This window comes from Lonchura striata, chromosome 3 (genome assembly GCF_046129695.1).
Source record: "Lonchura striata isolate bLonStr1 chromosome 3, bLonStr1.mat, whole genome shotgun sequence".
NCBI classification, from domain to species: domain Eukaryota; kingdom Metazoa; phylum Chordata; class Aves; order Passeriformes; family Estrildidae; genus Lonchura; species Lonchura striata.
In genome coordinates this window covers 29,285,010-29,310,267 of record NC_134605.1, presented here as the reverse complement: position 1 = coordinate 29,310,267, position 25,258 = coordinate 29,285,010, and the positions used below count along the sequence as shown (strand labels likewise).

The window sequence follows — 25,258 nt, the reverse complement described above, 5'->3', positions numbered from 1 at the left end:
CATCTCTCAAATATTATAATTTTGTGGGCTGAATATCTTTCGAGCATTTAAGGAGCAGCAGTAATGTAAAGCATTCAAGAGGCAGTGTTACTCTTTGCACCATCAAGCAGGAAAAATATCCCAGCATAGGCGATATTAGATGAACCATACTTGGTTTTGTATGCGGTATGCATAGCGAAGGAGCAGTGAACTCCCCTGCTGTCACTGCCAATCCTGGCAGTGAGGAAGAAGAAAAATGCTTAAATTTAACAGTTCTGACTTGAAAATGTGCTTGGGAGCTCACCCTAGAGTACCATAGGCATGAGTTTCAGAAATGACAACAAAGTCCACTCAAAAGTAGGAAAGATTTCAGCGAAGATGATTAAAACCCAAAAGCATTAGTTTTTTTACTATGTAGACATACATAGCCTAGATGATTTTGGAGGTTTCCTGTATAAGATGAGAGCATTGCAAAAGAACACCACAAATCTCATATGACTTGATAAATTCTCAACAAAAGGCAGTAAATAAATATTCTTACCCTGTAAGAAAATAAGTAAAAGCTTTAAACTGGTGTGAATTTTTGAGAACTGAGTAATCCCCTAGTAGACAAGGGTGTTCTTCACTTGTGGTTCAGGTGAGATGCCACTTCTGTAAGCAGTCCCTAACCGTGTCTTTTGTCTCCCTCTGGCAGGTTACGTGTTCTGCATGTTGCACCGCCTGCCTGAACAGCACGACTGCACATTCGATCACATGGGCCGCGGGCGCGAGGAGGCCATCATGAAAATGGTGAAACTGGATCGGAAAGTAGGGCGATCTTGCCAACGCATTGGCGAAGGATGTTCCTGAGTGCAAGACTGCAACCAAATGCTGTTCTCTTAGTTCACTAATGTTAGCCTTATTTAGGACAAAGTTAGCCAGACACCTTGTACTAGGCAAGTTTCAGACTACAGCCAATCAGTTTCCTTCCTTTAGCCAGCCATCCTGATACTGTAGTTTAGAGATTGATGGTGGTTGAAATCTATCTCTGGCTGGTTACTAAGGTGCCTGCTAGCCACTGTATAAAAATAAAACATGAAGAAATACTATTTTTGAGTATGGCTAGTGGATTTAAACAAAGCAAGAAAAATCCAAAGGCTTCTGTTATTGCTGGAGTCACTCTAAAAGCCTTATGCTGGAAACATTCCAGCTGCAGAGTTAAAACAAATAGTTGTATAGAAGCTGGTGTAAAAGTTTGCTATGCACATGGCTTTTGGACAAACTGTTTAATGTGCAGCCTTTCACCTCTTCACTGCTACTGAATCCTGAGGAGGTGAAATACTACTCAGAGCAGCAACTGCAGCTGCTTAGGCCCAGAAGACCTGACTGGTCACTTGTGCCTTCATCGCATGTGGCTTTTGAGTTAGGCAGTGTCACCAGCATCAGGGATTCTGTTGGGGTAGGAACACCTTTCCAGTTCTTCCCAGGAAGCCAAAAAGAAAGGGGGACAGAGATTCTTATGAAAAATTTTTATATGTATCTTACTATAAAGAACCTATCAGGGTTTGGGTTTTTTTTCCTTCTTTTTTTTGCTTTCTTCTCTGTTAAATTGTGATCTCTCTTTAAAGCCAACTCCATCCTGGAGCAGTAAACGGTGCATAACTTTTTACATGGCATCCACAGAGATTCTGTGCGGTATGTGAACAGATTCCACATACCTTGAGCAGTGCAGCCATTCCCACTGGCTGAAACCTGATTGGCTCTTGTTTGCCTTTTGCTAAGTGCAGGTATCTGATAATTGATCAAATAAGGCTAATTCACAGCACAGTAGCCATGGCTGGATTCTACAGACTGACTTTCTGTAGCTAGACTTACATATTGGGGGAAAAAGGACATTTTGTAGCAAATGGAATTCAGTAACAGTATTGGGGAACAACCTGTAAAACACCCTTTGTCAGAATGAGCTTGTGTTCCTCAAATTCTGAGTGTCAATGAGATAATCAAAGGGGCTCCACCAGCCCTCCTTCTATGCAGCTGAACGTGCCCAGGAAAATCCCTGCCCACAAAGTGAGTATATCAATTGGATGTGAAATGCATGACCTGGATCTGGTTAGAGCCTTGGTTCTGTGTCACGGTGTGTCATGCTGAGCTGAGCCGAAACGCACCAGCTTTGCCACTTTGGAAACATAAAATCAAACATCATAACTTGGCTGTCTCCTGCTGCATACAGGGCTTATGCAGGCAAAAATTATTAGTGCCGATGTTGTCCATTTAATCCTGAACGAGTTTAACTTCTCAGTCAATTCATAAGTTATTAACAAGTGGGTACATTTGTAAGAAAACCTGAGGGAGGGATCGGTTTTGTCTCATCTTCAAATACTGGGCAGATGTGAAACATTGTGGGTGAAGTAACCTGTCACTTGGAAAACCCCAGCTTGTATGAGTCATCCTTCATTCTACTTGTTACAGGTAATTAACTCCTTATAGGCCAAATTATACTGTTACTTTGGTAGCCAGTTAGGAACATTTAACGATTAGACAACTAATTTTAAAAAGAATACATATATATATACACATATATATATGTCTCTCCGACACACTCAGCATCTGACTGTATTAGCATTAACCATGAAGCAAATCAGAAATGTCCCGTCATTATAAATGCAAGCTGCCTGGAAGACAAGCTGTTTTGTTTTTGGTTTTTTTCTTGTTCTTATTCAAGAATATTAACTAGCAGCAAAAGCTTCTGTAATGGACTGCATTTCAGGAAGTGGTCCTGGTGAGAGGGACAGTCCAATTATATTATTTACATTTGCCATGAGGAGTTTAAAAATACATTAATTTTGGCAGCTGCTGTGATACGCACTTTCTTTTCCTACAAAATCCTATCCTAGCATTTGATGGGCATTCTGATTGATACACAAGACTTTTCTTGCATTAATACTGAAGATGCTATTTTCTTCCTCCTTAATATTCTCTTTAATCTCGTTACAAGTGCACAGATGGTTTCAAGGTGGCTCTTGAGAGGACACTACTTAAAGTTCATGTGTATTATGGACAATGTTCACTTTAAACAAAAAGTTGGGGAGGGGGTTGTTCCTTTGCAGTATCTGTTCTGTGAAGTTTGTTAAACATAAAGAAAGCTTAAGTTCTTGTATCTTAAAAGAAGATCTTATTTAACCCTTTTGTGTTCTAGATTTACTTACACATGTAGCCTAGAGCTCAGTTTTAGTTTAACATTGTGAAAATATTAAAAGAATCTTGTAACTTTATTCTTTTTCCTCATGCTAAAAAAATTAAACCAATCAGATTAAAGTTTGAAATCCTTTCTTCCTATTCCAACAGGTCTTGCTATTTTGCACCATTTCTACTGTAAATTCATGTAAGAAATATGAACGGGGAAAAGACCAAGGTTAGGTCAGGAACTTCAAGCTGAATTTACAATTGGTGAAGAGTGGACAGGACCTTATGCAGGTTTGGAAGGGTAGTATTTCTGCTGGGTTTGAATTGAAGGATTTGTTTTGTAAGCAAATCTACTGTAGCCAGTTTGGTCCATTTAACTTTGAGGTTAGATAGAGTAATCAAAGGAATTAGTTGTGCATACTCTTCAAGTCAAATGCATAGTGTACACTGTATCACTAAAATGTCTTAAATGTTCTTTCACGCACTTTGACAGCTTCACCTAGAATAGCTGTATTCCAGATCAGAATGAGCTATATTCATAATGGATAAACAGAGAAATAATAACTATTGTTTCTTAAACATTTAGATGCTAAAAACATAAGGCTAATTAAAACCCCCACAATTTCCTTATTAGAGGGAGAGAGAATGTATAACTCATTTTTTGTATAATCATTTTTTTAAAAAATTGAAAATCGTTTGGAATTGAAATTGTGCCTGATTCACAGGTCACACCCATTTTTTTTTTCCTCAAATTCTTACGGTACTTTAAATTATAAAACTGCATGATTCTTGAACAAGATGGCTGTGTTCTAGTAAAGGTAAGTTACATAAAACAGCTCTGCCTTTTCATCCAGTTTCAAACCTATGTCTAGGTGTGAGCCAGGGCTTCTAGGAAAAATGAGACTTGCCTGGGAATGTTGCTGTGTACCTTTCTGTTTTGAAGCAGCTCTGGGTCTTGACTGAGTGGCAGCACATCTGTAACATGAAGTACCTGCAAACATGAAGTGCTCTTCAGTAGTGCACAGGAAACACCCTGAAAAGAGTCCTGGTACAATTCCAGCAATCCAGAAGTCTGGATTAGCTGCTTTTATCAACTCAGTGGCAGGTGATAAATACATTCAAAACTTAAATTTTGCCTAACTTTTCTTTTGGACAAATTGCAATCCCCTGGCCTAGTGAATACAATGTCCTCTTTATATCTGGCTTTGTACTCACTGTGGTGTTCAGTTTCTTCTGTGATTACACTACATCTTAGATATAAATCTCTAGGGGATAAGAGCATTTTTTTTTATCTTACAATGATTATTTCAGTACAAAGACTCACCAGGAAGGAAAACTGATATTAACTGTGTCATAAAAATACAGGTTTTGTAATAGACTCCAAGAAGTATACCAGTGTAATATCTGACAGTACCTGTCCTCACAGTTGAAGTGTAGACAGTTAAGTTCTCTGATGCATTGTAGTAACATTCTCTTTGTTGTATTGTAGTTACTGCTATTGTCCATCACCAGAAGAACAGCCAAGAGACGGTCTAAGCAAAGTAATCTAATGTAACAATGAGCTTGTAGCCACTGCATGCTGGAAATAAATTCATGTTCTCCTGGAAACTTTTATTCCTAGAAAACCAATGGAAACATTTAAGACTGCACTTTTTAAAATTAACTATATTTATTGGTACCACATGTTTATCTTGTTACTCAAATACGTTAGAATTCTGCATAAGGAACAAAAATAATATATCTGGTTCAACACAAAGGCTGTGGTGGCAGGAGCTGCTCTGTAAGGATGTCGTTTTTGTATGACCAATTCATAAGATTATAGTTAGTTAAGGCTGTGTCTGAACATACTTTACTACAAAATGGTCACAGTGAAAGAAGAGTGCATAAGATTAAACTGCTCAAAAATATTTGCAGTGCACATTTTACATAGTGAACTGGCTTTATTTTCACTATCAGGAGCTGTTTTCCAAGAACAAATGTCACTGCTGCTGGAAAGAGCCACTTTTAATGTTGCTGATACACATCAGTGAGAAGGACTCTTCTTCATCTTCATTAATTTTTCCTTTTTGTTGAAGCAGTTAGGATGTGCAGCTGGGCATTTGAAAGTAGTTCTGCTTGAATGTTCCTCTTTTAGGCTTTTCAGTATTCCCCACTGAAAAAAAAGCATCAGTTTCATTGTTCTTGCAAGTCCCTGAACCTTAGTTCAAGCAGATTAAAATACAGGTGTTGGTCTACAGAAGTGATGACTTCCTTGTATTTTACTGCAGTGGCAGCCTCTTTCTTCAGTTAACTGAAACATAATGCAAACACAATTCACCTGTTGAGGACTTTGGGCTCTGGGGTTTTTGAACTTCAGTTCTATGATTCTGTTCACAAACATCTTCCCATAAACTCTGCATGCTTCATCTTCCACTCTGAAGCTGAGTAAAGACAAAAGAAGACATGAAAACAGGAGGCAGAGGATGGCAAAATGACAAATGCTTAGTGATCACATCCACCTTTCTCTTCAAGTCAGATTGGATCATAAAATAGCAAAGAAGCAGGTAATTACTTGCCAAACAGCACCACCTTTTTTCGTTTGGTACTACAGAAAACCATTTTGCTTTATCTTTGTGACTATACCTGTGCAGAGTTTGTCTGAGTCAATTCTGCAACAGATGTTATATGCAAAGAAATGAAACAGCACCGTCATAATAGGAAAATATTTTTGATGGATTATTTAGTAATAGCTACATATTTTGCTACTGGACCTTCCTATTTTGCAATATGCTGCTATTTTCTTTGGAAGAAAAACAAGCAGAACTTATAAGACTAACTGTAAATTATTTCAAATTCAATAGGTGCATCTGAAGCATTAGGAAGAGATTACTGAAATTATATATAGATTTTAAAGATTATGATGATGACTGCATCCTCTAACAAAAGGGTTTTGTTCTTCAGATAGTATCAAGTGTTGATGGCAATGGTCTAACCATAAGCAGAAGGTTTTTTCTGCTAGATTTGTGCAAAGCCAATAACATGCAGTAGGATGCTCTGAGTTAATAACTTGTAGCATGGTGCAGTAACTGTGTAAGTAATGAGAATAAAATTATAGAGACCTACTCCTGTCTGTGGCTCTCCCTTCACATGAAAGGACAGGTAACACCCACTGCTTCCTTGTTGCTTAGTCCCCTTTATTCTTTTCCAAGTTGCAGAAGACACTTTGCTTCCCTCTACCAGCATACACAAGGAGGATGGAAAACCAAATTCTAGCTAATGGTTGTTTAGAAAAAAACAAAAAAAAGTTGACATCTCTGAAGGCAAAGTAGTGAAGTCATCCTCCATATCAGAGGTGCAATTCCAGAAGGAGCTCTCCTTAGGGTTCTTGGAAGAAACACTTGAAATTTTTGGTATGTCCTTATCTTTGTGGATTGTTTAGGATCTCTTTGAATCACAAAGCTAATCCTAATAAAATCTTAAAAAAAATAAACAAAAGCACAGCATTGTATCTTCCTTTGAAAGAGGCCTGCATGATCAGCACTGCTGCTTTAAGCCAGCTCAATGAAAGGCTCATTGCTGACTCCTGAAATACTCGGTCTCATCTCTGTGCTTTTCAAAGGAGCACATAAATGCAAGACTCTTAGAGGAGGTGGGGGGAAGAGTGTGAGCTAAAGCTAAGATAAATTCATTCTTCATTCTAGCAATAACTTGTCTTTTTCCCCCCACCTCTTCCTTCTGCAGTGTTTATACCACATTTGCTTTAGATTCCTGGAAGTTTTAGCTACACCAGTTTCTGGAGAAGTCTTTTAACACGCTGCATTTAGCAGCAGCATGAGGAAGATAATCAGCTCCAGTAGTTTAAAATGAAAATTAACTGTTGTTAATTGTGCACTCTTGTCCACACTAGAGTGTTAAAAGGATGGCTACCTAAAAACGTTTCAGCTCATCCACCTGTATCAGCTTTGCATCAGTTCTTCTTGTTTGGGTAGTCTGTCATGTGCACAGCAGCCAGAGCTATGACCTTTGTCCTGTCTGCAAACAGACTGTGCCCTTCATTACACACACTGACCCTGACATTTCTATAGATAGAAACACTCACCAGAGAAGCAGCAGTTAGAAATTCTACAGATATACACCTATTTTCAAATCACTCTGTATACCCCTTGTTTTCTCCTTTTGACTGTTTCGTCTCAGGTCTTGTCAAAAATAATAGTTCCACAAGTATTTCCTGTACATGGACCTGTAGACACTCAAATATTCTGGGACATCAAATGGCTGTAGCAGAATGATGCTGCTGGAATAAGCCAGCTTTCACTTCCTGCACACCCACATGTGTATTATCAGTCCTTGTCTGGCTTGTGTTCTGGGGAGAAGTAGCTTGTCCCCGTATCTCAATTTGCCTGTCTAATAGTAGCTGTAGTTAAATTATTGTCAACTAGTATAGACTTGGTCCTGGAACCACCATCATGTTCATTTACAATTCCAGTAAAAACACTCCCCTTGAGCAGGTAGGAGGTTTGAGTGACTACCAGCAGTTCTGATCTTTCTCCATAGTGTGTGTCCTGCTGTCCTGGGGCACAGAACTCTGAGGGAGTGTGCATGTGTACAGGATCAGCAAAATGATGCTGACTGTATTCCAGCTGCCACCTTAACATAAATACTTTGCCCCTGAAGCAGCAAGTGGGAGCAGGTAAATATGTGATATTTGAAACTTACTATCCAATAAATATCTATTTATCAGCCTGTTTCAGCACCCCTGCTGGCCTTCATATCTTGATTTGCTGTGATTTCCATAAGCTTTTCTCGGTCATCCCTTTTGCAAATTCTCCCTCATCCACAACAATGCCCACTCCTACATCAAATTGTCATGTTCAGAGACAACAGGCGAGCTGATCACATATCTAAAGGTGCTGGGGCTTATATTGTCATCTGTAAAGAAAAGTTTTTAAACATTAAATGACTGCTGGTCTTTAGTATATGAAACTCCTAGAGCTGTTTTAATACACTGTAGCAAATAACACTAAGGCTGTGTTCTACTTCCAATTCAACCCTCTTTCTTTGGTCTTAAGTGTGGACTTTCTCCATCCGAGGAAACTTAAGCTAGCTTGATACTGCAGCTACTGGAGATACACAGACAGTGTTTAATAGCACCTCTGCACGTACCAAATACCCATCCAGACCAAGAATAAAAAATTGTCTCTGTTCTGCTTTAGTTCTTTCTTCCTCTTGTTAACCCAATATTGTTATTCTGTGGATAAAATATAAAGCTATCACTCATTTGCCAAGTAATGCTAAACATTTATCCCATCACAGTGATTGGTTTAAGATTTTCAGCATGTGCTTGATAACTGTGCATTTGTTTGGTTTTTTACACCAAGTTTCATGAAGACAGTGCTCAAGTGTTAATTACTGAAACAGGCAGATCTGACTGACATAGAAACTACATGTCAGGCAAACCCAAGTCAAGACTTCTTAACACAAATCAGAAGCAGTTCCTTGCCTTTGCTGTTCTCCATGTGGAGAATAAAGGTGAATCCAACTCTGCTGCCTCAGCTGCATACCCTGTGCCAGTCATCCCCTGGCTCGACAGCTGGAGGGGTGTTCTGTGCTGTGCCTCAGGCCCTGAAAGATCTCAGGAGTCACGGAACCATCATCCACGAGTCCATGGAAGCAGTCAAGCTGTGAACTGTACCTCCTCTTTCTAAACATGTGTTTTCTGCAAAAAAATAAAATTGTTTCTGAAGAGATGTGATATATTAAACAAAACAATGCTGACCTGCAATTGAATCATGCATTCCGTGGTGGCTTTCTCTTAGCAGCCTTTGACTGGTAGCAGTAAGGTGGGTAAGGAACTTCAACTAGCCTATGGAACTTAAATCACTCCACAGGAACTGAAACAAATGTTAGGCCTTATGCAGTCTGCATACATCCAGCATGGCAGAAAGATTAATGCTTTTATTTCACACCAGCCTTGATTCAGTCACTTAACACCAACACAGATCAGTTTCCCTCAGACAACATTCAGCATCTTTCTAGAGTAAAGGCAAGGAGGATCAATCATTTTGAGAGGAGTCTGCAGATAAAACATATCAGAGTTAAATATCTACTATAAGAATTACACAAGTTTAGTGTAAAGTGTACCAAAATAGAATTATAATACTGCAATGCATTTCAAATACAACACTACATTTCTGATTTCTCAAAAACCTCCATGTGAGCTGAGATTAGGGAATTAACAGCAGAAAAAAACCAAAAGGCAATAGGCTTCCTACACTATGTAATTCTTCACAGTAAGACAGTCTGACCCTTGCTGCTCCTACTGCTTATGGATTTCTTGGTGTAATTTTCTGTTTGAGAGAGCTTAACAGTGAACTACAGTTTGTGGATACTGTGTAATTCCATTGCTATATAACTGCTACTCAAAGTGTAAGAGAAGAATGAAAGCATTAAGTCTTAGAATGTCTAGTTTTTATTTATTTTTGGGCACATGGCTAAGGGCTTGATCCCCTAAATATAGGAAAAACAGGCAAATTTAAAGTAGCAAATTTTCTCAAGGAACCTGTGTAAACTTTGTGCACAGATTTCATCAGCATGTTAATTGAGAGCTGCCAGGTAAACAGTCTTCAGTTTAAAAAAAGCCTCAGTGATAAAGTGACTTGCTCACTCCAGGCTGGGGCACATTCTTCATGCCATGCTTCTGTTCCATGTGAATTATCCATGACTACTAGGGCCCTGTCTGTGCCAGCACAGCCACACAAACATTACAAGCTTTGCACACCAACTCTCACAGTCCACAAAGGCAGCTGAACTTCAAAGGTTTGCAACAGGTAACAGGTTTACACAATGCTACTCTAACCATCTTTTATTTCTCTGCTGGCACATAGGTCTTACAGAGAAGCGTAATAAATGCCTTTGTTTTGTGAGGTGCCAAGCCAACTAATACTTAAAACACTGCACATAACCATTCCCAAAATAAAAAGGATCTTTCCTTCTTGAGAATATGAAACCTGGTCACATTCCTCGAGTTGTGATGGGCCTATGACATTCACAAGGGAGTCTCACACAGGCATTATTTCTTCAGAGATGACAAACTGCAACATTCACCTGCACTCAGTTCAGCAACTAGTTAATGTAATTTGGCAAGGAGAGAGAAGTAATAATGGGTTCTAAAGTATCCACTTATCTGAAATTTATCTGAATCTGGTAGCCAGCTCTGATACTGAGTTACAGTCCACACCAACCCACATAAAAGAGTCAAGCTCCGTTTTCTGTGCTTGCCCATACTGACTATGCCAAACCAGGAAAAAGTAATGCCATCTCTGGTGTGATGGTCAAACAAACCTTGTCACTCCAAAGTCATAGGCAGCATCATAGGAGTTCAGATTGGCCAGGCCAGGCTGAGACCTACGCACCAGCCTCTCCGCAGAGAAAAGGGTACAACCCCCTGCTAGTGTGGAGGGAAGTCACTGTGACATTCCTACACTGACTTTGGTAGGCAGGACAGAAGGGCAACCATGTGTAAGACAGTCAGTACAGCGGTTGTGCTGGAGCTCCCAAGGCACCTTTTTTGTGAGCTCCATGCTCTGTCCCTACATCACTTGGCCATGACTTGCCTGTACTCTGCAGACCCTCTCCTTCATCAGTAGAAAGGGCTTAAGAGCTCCTCTGCAATAACATCCACTCACATTCTCTCCTCTGAGTTGCAGATCAACACTGGCAAATGCTTGACCAAAAGCCCTCAAAGAGGAAGAAAAAAGAGTAGAACTGTTGCTGTGTTGCTTTGGACTGCTGAAGGCCATTTTGAAACCTTCACTTTCCCCATTCTCCAAATCTTGTTTCAGGTCCTGAAAACCTGTCGAGCAAAGGTCAGTGAAGGGACATACATGTTCTACACAAGCCTACTTCCAACATCCACCAACTCCTGTCCAAAGTTGCTGTGGTGGCTCAGTATTTGATGGTACTGGAAAGTTTGGTGGGGCATGGGTTGCAGAACTTGGGTGGAATGTCCTCCTGACATACAAGGGAAGTTACTATGCTGTTTTTTAAAACTGGCAAGAACCAGCCTCTGTTTAGTGAGCTGACTGTGCCCATTTTATCATTTTGGACACAGAGCTTCCTGCAGAAGGCAAGTTTCAGTCAGTGACCTGATGTACGGGTACAAGACTGTTCCTTAGGAACAGGAACAGTAAATCTGCCACCATTTCATTTTCTGCTCAAGCTGAGCCCTGCATCACTGACTGCACAATGTCAAGGACTGACATAAAATGCCTGGCTCCATGCTGAACTAATGCTTTGACTCAGTATTTCATTTTCACAAGAAATGAAAACAAATAGACATGGAAGATTACTGAAAGAACAGGTCACTAGCCAGGGTGACTGGGCTGTACATTACACTGACACTGACTTTTTACAAGCCATTCAAGTTTCCTAAAGTTAGGGTACTATTCTCCTCTTTCCCACACTAAGAGGGTGTTGGATTTTACTTTCTATGTTGTAAATGTGTTGGATTCCTCCCAGAGGTATTTGCCCTTTGGGAAAGGGATCAAAGTGTGCAATCCAATTTGTAACACATAGAAATCCTTGCAAAAAAGTGCTGCATACAGGCTATTAAGAGGCTGTCAGTAGTCATTTCAGAACAACCTGTGTATAGCAGAAAGTAAAATAAATGTGTGACTCTAAATATAAATAAAGTCAGTATGTGGCTCCTGAAGAACATGAACATTGTTGACCCAGAACCTGAAGGGTAAGGTTTAAAGGACTTTCATTTTTGTTTTAGCAGCCTTGAAAGTAGAAATTCTCCCCATCTCACATGGCTACCTCTCCCACAGTTCAGGTCTTTGGTAGCACTCCCATTTCACATCTGTGTTTATTAATAAAGTGGACAAAATGTATTGAACTGCCACATTTTGCAGCTGAGAACTAAAGCTGAGAATTAAGAGACCAAATAACTATGAAAACTTCTGGTATGTGGCTGGAATGAAACTAGATCCTAGATAAACCAGAAGTTCCTGATTATTATCCTGACTATTAAGATTCCTCCCAAAGAAAACCTCTTAGGAATGCTGCAGCATCACAGGAATTACACAAGACTTCTGTAAATTTCTGGACTAACAGAATTTTAAAAATCCCAAACAAATATCAATGCCATGGAAATGCATTTGCTGCCATCTCTTTAGGCAGAAAAGACTAACTGACACAATGTCACCTTTCAGAAAGGGTTTTCGTTTGGTACTGCTAATGGCAGTTCTATGGACCAAAATCAAATGCACAACATCATGCAGCCATGTTACAACACCATGGAGTATGGAATTCTGCTCAAGTGCTGTGGGAGATAAAGTGAGCAAAAGAAGAAACCCTTCTTTATAGCAACAAGGGGGTCTGTTTGCTGTGTCCTGAGGGCACAACAAACAGCTGGGTAGCTATGGTGGCACTGACTATCCCTCCACTCCACACAGATGCAAAAGCAGTTCTGAACTTCACTGGGGCATTGCTCAGCATGCAGTGCTTGCCTTGCAAAGGCATTGCTCAAGCTGGCTTGCAAACCTGGCCAGCAGTTAGGCTGTACTTGTCCACATCAAGTCTGGTCGAATTCTTACAACCAATTTAATCTGTGGGTCTTGGACACATCCAGTGCCGTGGTACCCTGATTGCAGATTTAATATCCATACAGTGCTTAGCACCTGAGTGTCAACACCGTACTGGCACAATGACACAAAGATAGCAGCAACACAGACCAGACTTCAGCAAAGCCTTGGGTTGTTTCTTATATTTGGCAGAATTGCCATTTATCAGGTAAACCATGCCCAGGTAAACTTTCCCTGCTGAACCTCACAGCCCTCCTCTGGCCTCAGCAAAGCCAGTACTTTGGAATAAAGACCCTTTCCTGCTGAAAACTAGACAAAGTCTCTTCTGCTCTAAGATCACACTGCCAGCTGCTGAGCTCTGTTGTTATCTTTGCTTTTAAAGCGCTCTAGACAACCACAATATCGCACAAAATATACTCATTTATTTAGCCAAATTACTTTAGCCCTGCCTATTACATTGATGCAGCCAAACTGACATTTTTATTGATCCAGGTAGCCTGTCCTGTGTACCTTCCTCATTATTTTCCAATTGTCCAATTAAAGGAAAAGGAGAGAAGAAAAATAGGCTGTGTCAGAACCCTGAAACAGCTTGAGTATTCATGTGGAACAACTCCCCACCTTTTCTTTCAGGTAAGCACATCAAAGTACACCAAGAAGCTCTCAATCTCTAAACCAAGAGATGTTCTAGTTTATTAAGTTCTAAAATAAGCCCTTTCTTCAAATAGATAAAAAAATGAGATTTGGTTGGTAAGGCAGTCAATAAAGAGTTTCAGAGCATTCTCCCTTTCACATCACCCTGTTCTTATGGAAAAAGAAAGGAACTCTGTCTCTGTTAGGGTTTCCCTACGCATGTTGCTGATCTTTTCTGCTAAAGATTTTCTAACTGAGAAGAATGGCTTTTCACCCTGCCACCCCCAAGAGAAAGTACTTCCAACAGTATTTCACCCTCGTGTAGCAGCTGCAAGACACACAGGGAGCTCTTCCTCGCTGCTACTCCACTGCAACACATCTCAAGAGAAGCAAAGGAAACAAATTAGGCAGCTGCACCCTTTGCATCTGGTACTACCTGCATCTGCTAAACAACTCAAAAAACAAGAACTCTGAACAAGAACTAGGACAACTCAGCTGATGTGTCCAACCTGCATTACTATACATCCTAGATAATGAATTTCCTGCAGCCAAGAATAACTAAAAAGTCATTTTGAATAAACAGAAAAGCTGGGGAAAATGAGCTCACTAAATTTAATTCAGAGTATTAAACCTGGATTTTTGTTGTTAGATTTTGTGGGCAACTTAAAAATATGCCATGAAGAGCTATGAAGACAATGTTCTTCCTTTTGCAATGAAAAATCCACACAGAAGGCAGTTGCCAATAAGGCAGCATGTTTCAGTCGCATAAATAATATCTTCCATAACCTCCATGTCTTGATGTCAACAAATGATAGTAATAGAGAAACTGATATAACAGCAGGTCTGCATGAACACAGAGGTAACTCCAGGTCTCCAGTGATGGCCGGGTAAGCACTGTTTGACAGGTGGCTTGAAAGCCTGTGCAGTGGCTCAGCTCATTCTGAATGGCTGCTCTTTACTGTGGAATGGAAAGGGCGCTTGTTAACAACACTGTGCAGGAATCAGAGGGATGTGGTTTGTATAACAGCTCTATTGTTATGTTTGTTTGTTTTTTAAATGAGGTGTAGGAACCTGTTACCCAAAAGTTTTTTAAATGCTCTCCCTTTTTACAGCTTCCTTTCTCAGCTGCCAACATGTTTTATATCGACATGCTTTGAGAATTTCCATAGCTGTTACATGCAATAGCTTCAGCAGCAACTGTGGGGTTGTTCAGTGTTTATAGACATAGTCAACTAGTTAACATGGAGAAGGCTTTGGTTCCTAATTTGTTCCATTTCTGTCTTCTCCAATACATCTCCACTGAGATCAGAATTCCAGAAGTCGAGTAAAACTGTGCAAGTCATTCAATGTCAGATGCTGAACCGAAGAGCTTTTTTGAATAGCAAAAATAAATTTATCTTCTTTCATTAATTACAGCAATGCAGCACCCCTTTATCTATCTTTCCTCACCATCCAAAAACAGCTGAGATGGCATATGTTGGCTAGGCTCTCTTCTCTCATTTGAAATAATTTAATGGCTTTGTAAAACAGGCACCCAGCAGGCAAAAAAAAATTAGCCAGAAGGTTTTCCATTCAAATACATGTTTGGTTACAACAGTTAATTTTGGCCCCCACCCTCTGTCTCTTAAAAAATTCTGTCATTTAAGATGCAGGTGAAATATAGGTGTAATTAGTACCTATTTCTCAGTGGTAGCTGAGCTGACCTACATTGCACATGCCATTTTTCCTCCTTGATGCAAGAGCATAGCAGCATCTTAACTTCAGCAGCATAAAGGGAAAACCAAGCCAATTAGTGCAAAAGGAAAAAAGAGCAGTTCTTCTTATATGTAAGAAAAGGAGAGCAAGTACTGCACAGATTAGGTGGCTCATTACATTCTTTTTCATTTTAGATTTTAAAAGGCAGCAAAAATGCTAATATATCATCAGAAGTATTTGCTAGGAGTTTCTGCAGTCAAGCCAAAGTCTAAATGCAACAAAGAAGAGTTAGAAATCCCATGCAAAGCCTTGGTGCCAAACGATTACTGATCAGAGCAGTGAAATACTTCACATGGCATTTAGAATGCCACAAGCATCAGAGATATGCCCTTTGGAGATTATATAAGGCATCAGAACATCTCATTATTCTTTACACTAGAAAAATCCAAACATTCACTCTACTACTGAAATTTTACCACTAGATGTAGCCTCAATTGCAAAGAGCCCCAATCACAAATAATTTGTTCTTTCAAAAAAAAAAAACAAAACCCTCTAATATGAAGAGTACTCTTCTCCTGCTGAGTTGCCTACACACAGGTAAACAAAGCCCAATCCTTTTCACACAGGAAAATAATTAAACGTGTGGATTAAAGAGAGATTAATCACTGATTCATCACCCTCTGAGCACGCTGGCAACACTGCACATTTCTTTGGCATGAAAAAATCCAGTCATTTTCAAATGAGATTTCTGTCTTTATCCTGAATGGAGCTGCAAGTGATTGAGTTACCGTGATGTACAGTGGATCAGAGCTTGTCCACTGAGCAGCAGCAGCCAAGGCCATGGTGTGCCCTTAACCCATTGCAAATGCAAAGTAAAACCACTTCCAAGCGGCCTAGCTTACAATCTTGTACTAAGGTACCATCTATCACCAGCACTTCAATAATTCTTCACATGCATTTTCCTCCTCTTGCAAACACAGGCCCTCATACACAGCACCTCAAACATTTGTTATCATAGGAATGTAGATTTAGGGAGGCAGCACTGAAGTTGTTTACATGGAAATTTGAACAAGCCATGCAGAATAATATTCTCCCTGCCTTGGGAAGTTTTTAAGTGCCGCATAAACCAGATGCAATTTTCATGTAGTGCATGAATGATGCCACTTCCAGAAGGACAACATCCCCTGTTATCACAGCAAAGTGCTGCCAGCCCTGGAAGAGAGAAGAATGCCAGCTCCTCCATCAAAGAACTACACTCCTTGCAGCACAAGCTTTTCCCTCAGCATTCTCCAACCTAAGAACTGACCAGATCTGAACCTGCATTATCTCACAAAATTTAGCAGAATCCCAGCCTGTGGCAGATGGCCAGCATGCCAATCAAAATGCTACTCTGATCTATGCAATCAGTATCTTTTTCCAGCTTGACTGATTGCCTTTGAGCTGGTTCCTCAACTCCAGTGACATCTTCAAAGAGACCAGCTGCAAGATATTGCACTGCTCATGTCAACAGTCTGGCACTAAAATGGATGTGAAATCCCACTGCATCAGAATGAGACACAGATATTGTAGCCTAACAAGGAGAAGTGTACTAGAATAGGAAAACAAGACACACAAAAGGAATACCACATTAACTTATATTAAAGGTTCACCCAAAGTATCATCCTTCTTTTCCTTCACCTCTGCAAGTCCCAGATGGATCAAATAACTTTCTGGAAGGTCACTAGTCAGGAAGAGAAGGATTCAACAGCCAGTATTTCAAAGCCAGCCTGACTTGAAACATTCAAGGCACAGCCTCATGTTAATATCATGGTCCACTATCCTTGGGTTAGAAGACATCTCCCTAGACCACCAAGTCTTTGAGATTCTAGATTAAAGTCAGGGATAGCATGGCAGACTGCAAGGAGCATAGGCTTCACAAGAGGAGTTTCTCAAGCACACACATTTTACACAACAGAGGCAGAGATTCATTACCCAGGATTCAGGAACCCCAACCCTCCAACACAGCAGCTGCCCCAGCCCACTGACAATGCAGAGGAACAGGGCAAACACCTGTAAAAAGATTTCAGCAGGTTCATGTTTTACCACTGGCTGCAGGCACTGAGGCAGATCTCAGCAGCAAGGTTTGCCAGCAGGAACAGTGTGGAATGGCAAACGGGCCAAGGCTAACAAACCTGGGCTAATGACCTGACCCGGCACTGTGGAAGCACAAGCTGCAGCTGTGGCATGAAGGAAGCCTGTGGGAGTCCAGGGTGACATGGAGATGGGAGAATGTGTATCTAAGCACCTGGGATCCCACAGTCTGGCTGGCAGAAGCAGTGTTAGGGCTCTGAGGGTTCTCTTGGTTTGTTGTTGATCCAGGTGCATATATTCTACTGACAGGTGTCCTTTCAATGTTACAGCTTTCTTCACATCTGTACTCTTACATCAGGGATGACCTGGACCTGTCTGAACTGCTGAAAGGAGACAGACAGTAATTACTCAAAAAAAAACCAGACTGCTGTCTAGATTTGGACTGTGGAATAAATTCTGCTTTAGCTTTCCCATGAACAGCCAGGTGATCAGAAAACAAATGAGAAAAACAGACATGAGGTCACAGGGTGAAACTAAAAAGGAGAGGTCCAGTCCAACAGCAGCTGCACACAGCAATCACAAACGCTCTCCTCTCCCAGGTGTTTTCTGTACTCAACAGCTGGGAGCAGTCAGTTGTGATCTCTGCCCTTGGTAAGAACTGGGCATGAGCAGTGGGAGAACACATCTCAGGGTAAAATTCGTAACTCTTCTGTAGATGCTTGTCAGAATGTGCATCTTAAGAGACCCAAGATGGAAAGTATAAAACCCATGTTAGATCTGAAATTTTGCTGCAGTAGAGGAGATGTAAATTGAGAGACAGTCAATATATTTTTTTATCAGCTTAGCAATAAAGAAATCATCTATGGATGGCTTAGTAGCACTTCACACCCCACCACCCCCATGTAAGGGGTGCTGTGAAATAAGCACTGTCTCTGCAGCCCAGGTGTTAAGTGGCACTAGGCCAGGAGGAAATCCCAGAAGGAAGTTTCTTCCTTCCCCCAAAACACTAGTGAAAGCCCTGCTTGATAAAGTACACAAAGAATGCGAGGGTATAATCTCAAGTGGCACAGAAGCACTGCAGAGCCTCAACATACCAGACACTGCTCCCTAAAACTGTTTCTGGAGTTGTAAAACCAACAGAAGAGCTTGCTCCACACCTGCTGTGGTTTAATTGGCTGGGCCGCAGGTGACCAGGCTGTACAATACAATACACATGGTGGTAGAGTCTTTGTGCTTTCCTTTTGCTGCTGCAAATTCCTCATTAAGCATGTCTGGAAACAGAAATACAAAGCTGAGATTATCACAAGGTGGTGGGACAGTGAGGTCTATCCATATTCCATTTGTCACCTCTGTTAGAGCAAGGGACTGGCCACTATTTTCCTCTTTCCCTCAGCCTACTGATTTCATTACATTACTGCCTCACGTAATACAACAGCCTTTACTCCTTCACAGTTCAGTTACCTCCATGCAGATTTTTGTCCTAATGTTGAGGCAAACTTAATTGGCTCATCAAGTCAAGTGTGCCTCAGGCTCTTTCTGTGCTGCCCTTTAAACACAAAAGTAGTCACACAGTAAAATCTACAGTGTCACTGAGAAAATTCTTCAGGTCTCATCTTCAGTGCATTGCCCACAAGATATATGACACAATGGTTGGATAGATCATGCTGTTCCAACACTGGTCACTCCCCAAGCTGCAATTTTTATCTGCCCCTTCTACTGTTATCCTGCATTTCTCTGCCCCCTATCCCTCTATTTTTTAACAATTGTTCAAATATTTTTGGGACAGGGCTTAACTTTTTATTAAATACAGAGTACAGTCTTGAGTCTGATTGGGGCCCTTAGATGCAGTGATACAAAATAACAGTAATAGCTGCAGAGCAGTGGTAATATTCTGCAGTTGTAATGGACATGCTGGAAAGATTACTTGATGTTTATAAAGCTTTTTCAGACTCTTAGATGAAAGTCAAACTAGTGATGCACAGGATTTATTATTCTATTCAGCACTTCAGTATCCAAGGCTAGCATCTATTCTAGTTGAAAAAGATCTTTACTGTATTATAAAATGGAAACAAAATGAAATATATACAGTGCATGATGCTTTATATATAAGGCACAGGCAGCACACAAACAGAATTTAATTATTGAAATGGATGTAGCTGAAACTGTTACACACAGTAGGTAAAAGACCAGATTCAATGACCTCTTATTCCATTTAATCAAAATTGTTAGTATATGGTTTTCCAAAGGCCAAAGAAAATTTCTGGGTTTTTTTTTTCTTTTCTTTATTACATATTTCATCACTTTGTAATAAACCTTTGAAGTTGCTTATGATGCGAATCTCAAGCAGACTTGACCAGCAAAGAAATGAAAATAAAGCACATGTAGGTTCAGCAAACAAAGCCATGGTTCTCCTATAAAACCCTGTGCATTTAACCATCAGTTCACAATCATAGGAGGCAGCTGCACTCCCTCTCCCTCATCACAAGTTTCTGCTCATTTCACAGCATCCCCCACTGCTCTATTTAGACGCGAATCCCCCTCCTCCCGTTCTGCGCTTGCTGAGCATAGAGGGAAGGCAATGCTGTTTTAATGGTGCTGGTTATGCTATACGTGGTCTTGCTGTTTTGAGGACTAGACATGTTCAGACATCAATTAACATCTAATTGAGGGAATTAATCTTGTTCCTCTGCCTCAGACACCACAGAGATCAAACCAAACGCATTTGCAGCTCTGTTTTTAATTTACAGGAATTATAGTTTTACCATCCAGTGAAAAATAATTAAGTGACATGATGTCCAGAGAATACACAGTTCAGGGATCTGGGTGTTCAGAAAGAAATTAACCAAGCAGGAAAAGATCATAACTATTCGTGCCAAAGCATCTTTGTTACTGCAAGTCTTTCCTCTGTTCACGTCTTCTTGCCAGTACTTCTCTTCACACCTTCCTGCTTGAGTGATTGTCAGAGAGACAGTGAGAACTACGACAGTGGCTTGGGAAGGAGCTGGATTTACCACCCTAGCAGATAATCCCTAGTTCTCAGGGTCAGCCTGTGCATAAGGGCAAAACAAGAAAGATAAAACAAGGAAATGGAAGGAAATATTTTAAAAACATCAACCACCAATGCCAACCAACCAAATATCAAGCAAAATATTTTTGAAGCTTTGCCTTAAAGCAGTCACCCATCATCCTTACTATTTCATGAAGACAGACATTGCAGGCCACAGACAAGGCTTTGTACTGTATTTTGCAATTTATTATACCAAATGGAGCAAAGCAGCTTTCAGCAGACAGCTCCCAGTCTTAAGATCCTGCCCCAGTTTCCTGTATGCATCAGCAAGGATGGCTTGAGTGTGGCTAGTGATGTTAGGGTGGGAACAAATTGGATTATTTAGCAAGAGAAGAACAGAATCCTACAAAATAAGGGTGAACCTGCAACTATCAGAAAGCTGAGCTGTAAAAGGCTGTGTGACCTAATTCAGACACAAGACTGCACTCTGGGCCTGGGTCACAACACCTTCTATAGCAAACCTAATGTACATGGCATTATGTCCATGTACAATGCAGACTGCCGACCTATATTTATGGAAAGTTTTTTTATGGTTCCTTTGGTTTTCAGAAAGAGCTGAACCACTCTTCCTCATTCCTAGGTTAAATTGGCAATGTCTTAGGTTAAATTCCAAGGTCAATTGGCATGACATTTTTACTGCCCGTGTCAGTCCAATTATTATCTTAGCTCGTCAGCACGAGAGATCTGATCTGATCTCACCTAAGGTCATCACCCCTTTGCTTCCTTTTCCTGTCATTTGCCAAATTCAGCATGCCCAGTAATAAATAACAATGAACCCTTCCTCTTCCTCTTACTAGAGGAGAACATTCCTGTAGGATATGGGAAGGGAAATGAGGAGATTGAGATGCAATGGGAGGAGACCATCGTATGCAAAACTACACTCCTTTTTCTGTCCATCAAGTCACTGTTCAGTTCCATGTTCTAGAAAGTTCATTGTTCTGTGTTTGTTCATTGGCCCCTGTACCTTGTTAACCACTCCCTTGACGCTCCATTGGTTGTTCCCTGATCACCCCATCCCTGCTCCTCCCCTTGTCCCTTCCCTGGTTGGTTCCCTTCAACAGTTACCACTCCTACCCTGTCCCAGTTACACACCCTGGCCTCTCCCTCACTCAGAGTGGCTACTGAAGCTGCTGCTGCTTCTAAGTCCTTCAGCCTGTTTTGTTGCTCCTCAATAAACAGAGCTGGAATTTCAAGCAGCCAGCCTCTCTTGCTCACTAGTTAGTCTTCATTACCACACCTGCAACTCGAGCGTGTGGTGGTTTGCAGGAGCTAGCCGCACCGATCAAGGAGTTCGTTCTTGGGAAGGCGGCCCTCCAGGCGACTTCTGCCTGCGAGGCCACGCATTCCCACTTCATACCGCCTAAAACTCCATCTAAAAATGCAGATTAAGAAAAAGCTGTGAAGCTTTCTGGCACATTTACTGTAGACTGTCTCTCCTGCTGTGAGGAGCCCATTTGGAGGCAGTGAACATCAGTCAGCCCCACACCTGAGATATTTCAGAATTTCCCCCTGCTCCCCCCAAGAAAAGGGTGTTGAGGAGCACCACCATTCCATTTCCTCTTACAGATTTTCCAAAATCCTACATTCTTACTTTCAAAAAGAATGGTTTCCAGAGCTTTGGCAACCAGACCCATCATTCCCACACTGCATTGTATTAATAAAAATGACAAGTGTTGGTGGAACACCAACTCTCCTGACTGCAGAAACTTCTGGTTCCTTCAAAAGGGGGAGATGCTCAGAAACCAAGATTAAGTTTGGTGATACCTTCCTAGGAAAAGGTCAAATTCGCACATGCTTATGTGTGAGTGAAGGGCAGAGGTACTTAGCACAGCTTGCTGTGAGTAGCAAGCTGTGCTAAGTAAGACAAGAAAACCCAAAATGTATTTATTCAATGCACATCATTAGGTACTTAATTTACATTCCTACCAAGCAGCAATAAACATCCTTCTGCTGCTTCCCATTTCCCCTTCTCCCAATATTTCCATTAGAAGCTCAGCTGGAGGCAAGGAAGGAATGGGAGAGGAGGGAAACGGAGAACCTAATTCCATCTATCTAGTTCTCAAAATACTGATACATTATTCTGCCAATACATGTTACTTTGACTCACGACCTTTGTGTCCCCAGCAGTCCTCACTGCTTACAGCAGAGCTTCAGCTGACACCACATCTCAACAACAATTTCACACACTTGTTCCTCTACCTCATTTCTGGAGTTTGCTCCTCTTTCTCCCAATTGTGTCTCTCCAACCCACCAATAATCCACACCATTGCAATCCAGTAACTTTATGCAGCAAGAAAAAGTAATCCAATCAATGAGAGAGCTGAAACAATCCATTCTCTACTCTCTCATCCTATCCTACAGTAAATGTACTTAGGAGATGGACATTGCAATGAAGCAAGAACATAAAGAAAAGCAAACCCTTCCCAGATAGAGGTCTACTATCCAGGTGAAACCCCCACAAAACATATAAAGTAAGGACCATTCTATTTGGATGGTATTTACCTGACTTGCAATTGAATTGTTTTGGTGCGAAAAAACACTGGCTATCAAGTGCTACATACATCCTAGGGTACAGAAGACAAAAAAAGTAACCTTAATGTAAACCCCAAACACAAAGCCAGCATTTTAAAAAGTGATCCATACCCAAACAAAAACATTTACACATTCAGAGATTTTCTTTCTTTTCCTCTTCAAAGGTATAGACAGAGACACCTGATTCCAAAGCCATTAGTCTACTACTTCAGAATAATGGATACACACCAGAACTCAACAGTAATGAACAGGTACAGTAAGAGTGGTATGAACATGAAAAAAGAAATCAAGTAGCTAAACACAACACTGGTTTGGGGAACATGCCCCAGGCATGGATGTACTGCTGAAGCACATCAGCACTTTACATGGTTTTTGTTAAGAGCAGCCAAGATTTTACTGAGTCGGAGAAAAGGGTGTTTAGATGAAAGACTGTAGTATCCCATTTCTGACTTAAGCTGCAAAGCAAATAGAAGTGTGACTTGCATTCCTACCTTAGGATACTAATATTCAGACACCTTTAAAAAATATGTTACTATCTTTGTTGACAGCAACATTAAGTTTATTCATGCTAGTCACTTCCATCATACTCATTAGTTCTACTTGAAAACATCACAGCTTTATTAGAGACACCAAAACCACTTCATAAATTTCAATTACCTAGTACAAATCATTATTACTATTATTTTATTACCTCTTGTGCAATTGCCTTTTGTGCATACAACAACAAAGTTAATATGTGTAAAGCCAACTTTGGAAGTTCTTTCTGTAACTTTTATCTCCATATCTGACACATGTATATGCTTACATAATTTTTTCATTAGCTTTAAAATCTCCATCCTGAAATTTTCACCATGCTTATACACTGGCATGATTTAGACATTAAAACATTATTTTAAAAATAATCTTATTATTTCCAAAGCAGCCACTTGTATCACTAGAAAAAAAAAAAATCATCTTACCATTCAGATATATACAGAAATAGCCATATTTACAGGAAATCTTGAAAAAGAGGATCAGATTATTATTTCTTTGATTACTTTTTAAGAGGAAAACAAAGCCACCTCGTTGGGCTCTAGGCATGAGGTATCAAGATCCCAAATTACTAACCCTCAGTTTTCACTCAGCTGTTGCCTATTGATGGCAATGGTCTGCTTTTACAGAGCACCTGAGGACTTAAAATATGCACCTGAGAGAAGGAGAGAACAACTCCAGGGACCACTATTAACTGTTAAAATAACTATCTGTTCTCAGAACTCTAGGCACCAGGCAACCGAAGTACTTCGTGTCAGTGCCAAATTTTTCATGTATTTTTTTCTGGATGATGACACAGGTAACAAGTACTATGCCTCTCTCCCTGTAAACTGCAGGCTTAAGAGTACTTCTGGGAGTAGAGAGAGATGTGACTTTGAAAGTTGTGAAGTTGCAAAGAGAACAGTCTCCCACTTGCTGCACAGTTTCTTTGACAAGGTGCTGTATACCATGATACCTTCATCTCTTCTCCTACAAATAACGATGCATTAAGGAAGAAATAGAAGTTCTCTTCTCTTTGTAGGCATCTCTGCTCAGTAAAGAACTCTAGACAAATGCTCTTTTTCCAGACAAATGTTTCCTAATTAAACAATTGACCTCTAAAAAGGGACAGGATAGATGATGAACCCTTGCACTCACAATTTCTTACTGGTTAGATCTTGTGGATCATTTTTTTGCAAATACTATTTTGGAAGTAATTTCAAAGTGTCTTTGAAATACTGTTCTAAAAGTCATGTTGATATGCCCAGCTCTTCCTACAGCCCATTCAAAAAGCACAAATAGGATTTTATACAGGTTTCAAATTCAGCTCCAAGGAGAAGTGATTTAAAAAGAAACCTTTTTGGCATTTAAAGTGCTGCACTTCATTGTGCTGAATTGGTATCTAGCTCCTAGAAACTGACATAATGAAGCTGTACTTACCTGCATTCCTTGAACTAAACGAGCATCTGAAGGTAAACACAGCACGTTGTTTTTAAAAGGAAAAACATGGAGGTACAAAAAAAAAAAAAAAAAGGTACAAAACTAAACTGATGGGAAAACGAAAGCAGCTTTCATGGTAATATAACAATGAAATAAGAGATTTCAGGTAAGACTATAGTGGTTTTACCTAGGCAAGGACGAGCAGGTCCTCTACGAACCCGAACGAGGGACTGACATGCCGGGAGCCGCCACGCACGGCGGGCCCCAGGAACAGCATGGGAAATCATGGAACCACGACTGGAAAAGGCAGGAAAACAACAGGCAGAAACAGAACGAGTAACAGGGCACTTCTTGTAAATGAACATAACAGCGATGGAATTACTGTCGAATCAAATGATACGAATTAGAGATCGCAGGGTGCAGCTGCAGAGCAGCCTGGTTGCTCCAGGTTGCTCCAGGCGGCGGCCGCCTCCGGCATTCCGAACAGCCCTTCCCCTCAGCGGGATGCGCGGCCCCGCGGGCAGCCGCAGCCGCATCTCACACCCCTGGGGCTTGGAGCCCTGCTCTGCCAGCGCAGGCGACAGGACGAAGGCACGCCGAGCCGCTCGTC

At 40.8% G+C, this 25,258-nt stretch overlaps 1 protein-coding gene and 1 long non-coding RNA gene across 4 annotated transcripts in view; one reads left to right on the top strand and one right to left on the bottom strand.

Moving 5' to 3' along the window:
• Positions 1–6,242, top strand: part of ZFAND3 (zinc finger AN1-type containing 3) — a 140,740-nt gene extending 134,498 nt beyond the window's left edge. For both annotated transcript variants that reach the window (XM_021550485.3, XM_021550486.3), the window contains exon 7: positions 674–6,242. In XM_021550485.3, the coding sequence (XP_021406160.1) occupies positions 674–828 (155 nt within the window). In that variant the 3' untranslated portion in view covers positions 829–6,242. The remainder of the gene's footprint in view (positions 1–673) is intronic.
• On the bottom strand, positions 4,787–25,258 carry LOC144246045 (uncharacterized). Of its 2 annotated transcripts, XR_013339685.1 has the most exons (3): positions 24,836–25,258; positions 8,621–8,836; positions 4,787–5,561 (listed from the first exon to the last, which is right to left on the bottom strand). It is a non-coding gene; the product is annotated as an uncharacterized LOC144246045 (long non-coding RNA). The 2 variants fall into 2 exon arrangements; XR_013339684.1 differs by lacking the exon at positions 24,836–25,258 and having other exon boundaries at positions 8,621–9,312.